Source organism: Parus major, chromosome 1, assembly GCF_001522545.3.
Source record: "Parus major isolate Abel chromosome 1, Parus_major1.1, whole genome shotgun sequence".
Classification (NCBI taxonomy): domain Eukaryota; kingdom Metazoa; phylum Chordata; class Aves; order Passeriformes; family Paridae; genus Parus; species Parus major.
Genome location: NC_031768.1, coordinates 69,454,503 through 69,462,804, shown reverse-complemented (window position 1 = coordinate 69,462,804; position 8,302 = coordinate 69,454,503). Strand labels below are relative to the sequence as shown.

Genomic DNA, 8,302 nt, shown 5'->3' with positions numbered 1-8,302 from the left:
TTTTTTTTTTTGTCCTTCTGTCATGCCAGATATCACAGTTTGTACCTTGGCTTTCTTCTATGGGAATGCTGTAACACAAAAAACTTTCACAGAAGAATCATCCACTGGAAAAAAGATGACACATATAAGCTCTTGACTAATGAGAGAAGCACCATGTTGTATGTTTAAACTTACAAGTAGTTAAAGGTCAGAGTGCTACAGTTTGGTGTGTTGAAATTTTGGGAGTAAAGACAGCTGAAAGGCTCTGGATCCTGTGGGACAGTTAGTGTGTTTTCGTCCTTCTAAACTTCTTGGCCACTGTGCTTCCCAAATTACTGCCCAAGAAATATCTCACACTTAGTTCTGAACTTGCAACCAACTGGGCTTGCTATGTTCGATTTTATTGATAGTTTGAAAAGTTCTAATTCAAGAGCTAATTGTACCTTTTTTGTAAGGATTTACTTTTGTCTTTGACTTGTTATTTTAGGGTCTGCCCTTATACAAAAAGAGAGATGAGATAAGAGAGCAATGAGAGATTACTGAACATTTGAAAGATAAAACTCCTTGGTGAAGTCTAAATTGCATTTTGTTTCAGTGTTGCTGTTGTACTTAAGCAAAATGTGTTTGTGAAAACTGAACTTTGTTTCTTAAAAGGCTCACAATTGGGACCATGAAGTTACTACAAATTATTCATCTGATAAATTATTCATCTGATCTTTCATCGATTAAGAAAAAAATTTTTAAAACCATAGACTCGTCTGGGTGCTAGTACCTGTAATTTCATTGGCTGGAGATAACCATGTATATTGTATTCTCCTGTGTTTCGTGCAAATTGTAAAGCTTGTTCTCCATTTGGCATAAAATCTCTGAAATGTATAGTTACCCAAAATAATTATTAAAGCCTTAATTTTCCTAGCAGTGTCTGATCTCTGTTCTTTCTCTTCCCCTTCATCTGTAAAAGTAGATTTGGAAGTTGTTTTTCTGTAACTTTCAGTAGGCAGTCTGAAAAAAATATAGCAGGCATGTGGTTGAAACCTGTGCAAAAGGATAGCCTTTTGGTTAGAAAATTAATTAAAGCTTCAGGGTGTTTTGATAGTAAGATAGGGTGAAGCTTGTGCTGTTGATGTGAGTGGTTCTGTGTCTCTGCTTATCAATTAAGAATGAAAGAAAAGAACACTGGCTGAAGTTTCTGGTCAGAGATAACTAACTGGACTTGTAACCTGCTTTGAAAAGATCTTCATACAGATTTGTTACCATCTTTGTGCTTCCTCTAACATTTGTTCTCACAGTAGGACAGAGAGAACAATTAGGCAGAATGAATGAGATGATCTAACAGAGAAAAGTTTGAATTTCCAAGTGGTCTAATAAGATCTACCAGCTCAGCAGCAGCTGAACAAATGCTGGAGTGAGTGTCAGGGAAGCAATGGGAGTTACAGAGCTGTGGAAGGAAAAGGGAAAATGGGCTCTCTCTTTCTGTTCAGTGGCAGTGAGCTTGGACTCTGTCTTGCTCAGCTGGGTTGTTTGTGATGAATGTTTTGGGAAAGTGAAAGATGGCATTGGAAAGAAATTGATGTAAGGGGGGGTTGTTTTAATTTTGAAATAGGATTACTGCTAATAGTCTTATTTTGTAATAGTTCAACAGGAGGACTTAGTTTTGGAACTCTGGGCTCTTCCACTGCTACAGCAACCACATCGGCTCCTTCATTGGGCTTTGGGAGTGGACTGTTTGGATCAAAATCAACCACTGGCTTTACCCTAGGAAGCACCAGTACAGGTAGAAAAGAATTCTTGTACTGCAGATTTTGGATTCAGCAGTGAAGACATAAATCATATGTACTCAAAAAACTGGGTCATACTAAAGTGTTTACTCTTTTACAGTCGTTCTGTAGCTCAGATTATTACTTACACAGTTTTATAAAACCACTTTGTTGAGTAGTTTGAAAGATCATTCGTTGAGAGTTAAGTGGTACCAGTGCAGCAGAAACACAACTGCAATTACCAGAAAGCTTCCTGGACTATGTGTAAATTGTTCTGTAGTTTGAATACTGGTTTATTTTAGAAATCTTAACTCTTCATCCAGGATGTTCAAAGTTGACTTAAGATTGAGGTATATTTAGATTTTAAAAGTATTTTTAAAACTTTGTGAGATTGCTTGCATTTGTAATGCAATATATAATACTTGTAATTCTACAGTAGTGAACATTTGAGTTTGTTGTTTGGGAATATTTATTGCAATATGCCTGAAGGAATTGAATATTTTCTTAGGTCTCTAATGCAGCCTATAAACACACAGCTTCTTATAGGAACAGTAGAGTACAAATGAATAAAACTTTTTTGACAGGGTGTTTCTCTTTCAGCCATCAAGCAGACATAAAAATAAATATTACTTTGTTGCAATATTGCTAAATAAAATGGTCTTTTTCTTCTTGTATGCTTATATAAGTAGATGGGGAAAGTGTGAAGGACCAATCTACTAAAAATCAAATCAGCAATAAACTGAAAGATTGTATTACTGTGGTTGGCTGCATTGGGGTAATTTTATTTCAGTGATTCTTTTGATAATCTATTCAGATGGTTTTTAAAATATGAAATGGCCTAACACCGTGTCCAGAATAGTTTCTTTAAATTGCCAATGGGGCAGAAACCCTAAACCAAGACACAGGATTTTACAAGGACTTTAGACTCTATAATCCTGTTCATTATACTGTAAATCTGCTGTTTTGCATGCTGATGTTATATACTACCATGTGGCTGAAAAAATTACAGGATAGAATTACTAGCTTTCATGTTTTTACCTTGCGTTTATTTTAAATTTCAGATGATATACTGCTGTTACATTTTTTAAGTCAGTTGTGGTTTAGTTTCTGCTGCTGGTGTTTACCAATACTGTTTTCTGTGTTACTGTTTTATTTTTCAATACACTGCAGAAAAAATACTGTATAATAGTTGCATTATTTCAGGATTTTGTTTCATGTTTTTTTACTGTCACAGCTCCTCTGTGGCCTTCTATTACTGTTCTTACCCTGTTTATTTGTTCTCATTCTTAAAGCAGGAACAGCAACGACTATTGCTACAGGACTGACATTAGGTAAGGACCTAATTTAGTTTTTAATGTTACACAGACAAAAAACCCCAAGAGCTAGATCTTTCTTGTAATTATAGAGCTAGTGATCATATGTGAGCTTTTTCCCCATTACTAGCTGCTGTTTGCTTTGCAGCCCAGATGTTAAGGCTGTAAATCAGAATGGAGCCCTGAAGTTCTGGGCACTGTTACTTGTTAAAGGATTATTCAATTCCTGGACAACAGTGACAGTCAAAAGTTGGACTCTGTGTTTATATTCCCCTAATGAGTTTCATCCTTAAGCAGAGGAAAGGGAGATATGTTATCAAAGAATTATTCATACAGAATTTCTTGTCTAGTGAACCCTCTGTGAACATGTCTGTTTGGTAATTATCTCTTTTAGAAGGATAAAGAGGGTTGAACTGGGAACAGACTTCGAGAATATTTTTTGTTTCTCTGATCCATCTGTGGTGACTAATTTGCAGTTGTCATTAAAAATACAGGAGTATATGGTTTTGATTTTATTTTTTTTTTCTTTTTAAGCAGCAATTAAGGTCTGGGTAGTAACTGAGTTTGAGTATCACAGATGTTAGCAGTGGAGGTGCTGCAAGACACACTGCAGTCAAAGAACTTAGGAAACCATCCTATGAATAAATAGGAAAAAATAGTGCCAAGTAAAGAAGCAAATCAAAGGGGCAAAAGGGAGGAGCAGCAGCTAACCCAGAAGAGATTGTGTGATACATAATCATATGTGGAAGTCAATACTATGCAGATGAGCATTAATTCTTTTCACTAGCTGGATGAAATGATGTCATCCAAAACAGCAGTTACTGAGAATACAAAATATGTGTTTCCTGTTGTGGTTTGTGTATGTATGTGCATGCTTCTTTCCTTTGGAATAGGGATTCTAGAACATAACATGTGTTCTTACCATGAAAACATCAGGAAGTAGAAATTATTTGTTTTACTTCAAAAATGTTTGAAAGCAAACTTTGAGGGAGTAACATCTCAACATATTTTTCTTGTTTACAAATTGAAAGGATATGTGCATTCATTTTGGGATGCACATCTAATTGAGAATTTGTAGTCTGTATTTTGAGCAGTATTGTTTATAGCTCCATATACCAATGTTTGTGTCATCTACTAGATGCTTTTGGTGGAAGCTATTTTTTTTTAATAGATATAATAGATTAATAGATATATTACATTTATAGTAGATATAATTGCCAGTCCAGAATTAAAGTCCACTGGATCCCTAGGAATCTGGAGCAAAAATGCCTGTGCAATTAATGTAAACACTAAAATTCATTTGAAAGTTCTGTGGGAGTATTTTACTTGATGCAAGTGATCTTTTGTGCTGTCTTACTCATGATGGTTAAATGAGATGCAGAAAAGGTGGTGAATTTAGCTTTCATTCTCAAACAGAATGTTCCAAGAGCGATAACTGATTTTGGATTTCTTCTAGGCACACCTGCCACCACATCAGCAGCTACCACAGGCTTTAGTTTAGGTTTCAACAAACCTGCAGGTTCAGCCACGCCATTTGCTTTACCTGTTACTTCTACCTCAGCGGGCAGCCTGTCATTATCATCTGCTCTTACAGCAACTCCTGCAGCAGGTAGGAAAATATTTAGGGGTTTGAGGCTATTTTTTGTTTGCTTGTTAACAATAAAACTTTATTGTATAACAGTTCTACATCTGTTTTTCTATTCTTTACGTAATCTTGTGGTACATGAATGAAGAGGCTCATTGGACTTCTTGAGTTCTAAATTTGGGTACAGATAGAATTAGGGTCAGAGAACCTAGTGATATAGACAGCATATAATCCAAGTCATTAGAAGTGTGGCAAGAGCTGATTCATCATATGAAATTGTTTTTCATATTGTCCTCACTGAAGATTGTCATACACCTGCCATCATATTTAACTCAGATGAACTGCACCATGCATGATGGTAATGGAGATTTTTACATTTCTTAAGTCTGCATTTGAGCTCGGCTCTCTGTGCCCTCTGTTCACTGTCCCTTTATGCCTATGGTCCTTCTCTACTCAGTTCTTCCCTTTATTACTAAAAGTTGGGATGCTGAGTTCCAGAAGGCAGCTCAAACCACCGTGGAAATGTTATTGTATCGTGTGTCTTGTGTAAATACTTCAATGTTAAGCATAAAACATTGACATTTCAGCATTTTAATATAAAAATCAGTATCACTTACTGGTTCAATTATGCTGTAAAATAAATTCTGTGCTAGGTTCTAGAATTTGTAGTGTTCTGGAGGCCTGCCAGAATTTTTGTATAGTTGCTGGTAAATATGGACTAATGAGAGTTATAAGGTTATAAAGCAAAATAACATGTAATTTAAAAGGCTATGGCTGTGTGTGAAAACTCTGCAGGAAATAAAAACACTCATTATCCAATTATGATAAAGATGCTGTTCAGACCTTTCAGTTATTTCAGATTGTCTGTGGATGTATTTGAAGGCAGTGTCTGCATGAAGCTGGTTTCCTTTCTCTGCAGGAACTACTGGCTTTACATTAAATTTGGGTGGTACAAGTGCTCCAACTACAACTGCTTCCACGGGCCTTTCCTTAGGAGGAGCTTTAGCAGGCTTAGGAGGTTCACTCTTCCAGAATACAAGCACAGCAACAACAGGTGAAAGTTATTTTAGTTTTTTCCTCCTGTCTCAAAACAATGACATTTGATGTGCGATTGTATAATGTAAGATTTAGTATACATGATGTGTTAATACTGTGGAAGTGTAATTTTTAACAGTGTTACAGTTAATAACAGTGTTGCTATCCACAAACAATGAAAGTGAAACTGAAATAACTGGCTCCTTTCTTAAATTAATTTTTACGTAACACTTCTTTAAAAAATGAAACTATGAGGAAATCTTCGTCATTCCCATAATTGGCTCAAGGAAGTTGATTGTGTATGGGTAGAGGGCAATGATACCTGACTATCTGTGCAGAAATGGAAAGCCCCTTATTTTTGGTGAGTTTTGGTCTGAATAAAATATTTTGCTGTTAGTGTTGTCATTTCACAGCTTCCTTTTTCAGCTCTGGAGCAAGAATTTGTGCTGTGTTGTAGTCTTGATAGTACTGCAAAATGCAAAAGTGCTGTTTGGATTTCTTGTAGGACTGGGGCAGAATGCTTTGGGTTTGTCTCTGGGGACAACTGCAGCTCCTTCAACTACTGCCAATGAAGGTCTTGGTGGCATTGATTTTAGTAGTTCTTCTGACAAGAAGAGTAAGTTTGTTTTAAAACTTTTTTTTTTTTTAATTGAGAGAATTATCAGAGCACTGCAGCAAAGACTTTTATTGGGTTAGGAGTGTGGAATTGATGACTAGACTTTAACTTCTTCCCACTTTCGAAGATATTTCAGTTGATTTCATTCTCAGATATTGCGCTTGTACAGAAGAGCAAGATTGTATGCAAATGCAATGTAATACTAATTAAATAATTTAAAAAATAAGTATAAGCTTGAGAACCAGGATCTAAATCTTTGAGCTTTTTTGGGAGTGAAGATTCAGTGCTGCTTGGCTCTGAGGTGCCATTGCTGGTTTCTGCTGTATGTCAGATTGTCGCTAGAGGGGGGAGCAGAGCTATGTTTAAATAGTGTTGCAAGTATGAAGAGCGCTGATTTGAAGCTACTGTTGTCCAGCTGTAACAGATCTTAACTTGTTTTTTTGCTTTTGAAATCCTGTGCAACTAAAGTGTCCTAATTTTAGATGTTGCTCTTCAAAACTGTTTCTGGTGGTGTGTAGTTCTGTTTGACATGTTCTGTCAGGTTGTTAAAACCAGTTATAAAAACTTCACTTCTGTGGTAGCTTTAAAATACTTAAGTAAGGTAATATTGAGAATTGACATACAGACACTTGTTAATTTGCCTTGCTTTTACTGGGGAATCTGTTAATTTAATCTCTTGATTTTGAAATTTTGAATTAGGTATGCCAGTAACTAAAAGAGACAAAATACTTAAGCTCTATGAAACCAGCTTAATTTATGGAGAGAGAGTTCTTACTTGTAGAAGAGAGTATATATTGACTGTGAAAATTGGAGTGTTCTGCATGATGTTGATTGTTTTTGGAATTTGTTAGTGAAACTTGGGGTAATTAAAAGGCTCTGACACTTAGGGGATTTCCATTACTATGGGTATTAGGATAATATTAGGATATCACAACACTTCCATAACATACAAGTATCATAAAATAAGGACCAGAGAACCACAGTCAAAATCAACTCTGGTAGTAGTGGGGTTTTGTTCACCTCCTAGGGTGGAAACTTAAATGAATAACCTGAATTCCCCTGTATGGTGTATAGTGGAACTGGGTGAGTTGGACTATTGCTGTCAGGATGAGCAGAGAGATCCCTTAGCCAAGCAATAGGAAATGTCAAAGGAGACTGTTTTTTGAGGTTTTAATTCAGAAGTGTTTCCCTTAATGGCTAGTGCTGGCTTAAACAGCTCTGATTAATATCCCGCTACTTAGTTATGTCACTTCAGTTGTTTGTACTACTATATGAGGAGCTGCATTAAGGTTTGAGAGTGGTGGCTTCATGGTTTTGAGGGTTTTATTTCCCTTTTCCTTGTGAAGAAAAAGGAAGGATGTGGTATGGCTATGAAAGAAAAGTACCCTAGGAGTCCCAGGACAGATGAGGACTAGCCTGTGTTTTCTATTCTGGAACTGGATATAAAAGTTTTTTCTTCTGACCATCTAGTATTTTTTTAAAATATGGCTGCAGGGAATAAAAACCTGTCCTAATACATGTTTTCTTCTTGTGTTGCTAAGAGAATGTTAAAAAATCTGAAGCACTCACTTGCCTAGAAAGCAGCAAAATCTGATGTCAAATTTGTATTTTTAAGTATTGTTGTGATGTACAGCAATAACTTCAACAAAAAAAAAAAGTGGAGTGCAAAAGAAAAGTGTGCATAGCTTTCTGCCTATTTTTAGATTATCAGCAGACAAAGAAGTCCTAAATTCTGGTGCTTGTCCCTCATACTTTTTTTTTTTCCCCTTAATGTTGTGTAGTTTTGTTTTTTTTTCCTGTTAGCAGAAGGCATAGGGAATGGCTGTGAGTGCAGTCTGTCTAAAGTACTGTGTGATAGAGTCTGCCAACAGTTTAAATAGATGTTGCTTCTAAAAGGAGTAGCTTCTGCTGGCAGGATCACTGACTTGTGCAGCTTCAAACGTCTGTGGTACTGGCATTTGCTATGTAGCTGCTTTCTACCTTTGTGGCACTGACAGGATGTGAATTGGATTCAGCT

The 8,302-nt window shown here is 36.2% G+C and overlaps 1 protein-coding gene across 3 annotated transcripts in view; it reads left to right on the top strand.

Moving 5' to 3' along the window:
- The window catches only part of NUP58 (nucleoporin 58), a 34,555-nt gene that overhangs the window by 2,363 nt on the left and 23,890 nt on the right, over window positions 1-8,302 (top strand). For 2 of the 3 annotated variants that reach the window (XM_015638450.3, XM_015638431.3), the window contains exons 2-6: window positions 1,614-1,753; window positions 3,029-3,067; window positions 4,506-4,658; window positions 5,554-5,688; window positions 6,175-6,285. In XM_015638450.3, the coding sequence (XP_015493936.1) occupies window positions 1,614-1,753; window positions 3,029-3,067; window positions 4,506-4,658; window positions 5,554-5,688; window positions 6,175-6,285 (578 nt within the window). The remainder of the gene's footprint in view (window positions 1-1,613; window positions 1,754-3,028; window positions 3,068-4,505; window positions 4,659-5,553; window positions 5,689-6,174; window positions 6,286-8,302) is intronic. The other variant, XM_015638441.3, reaches the window with a different exon arrangement.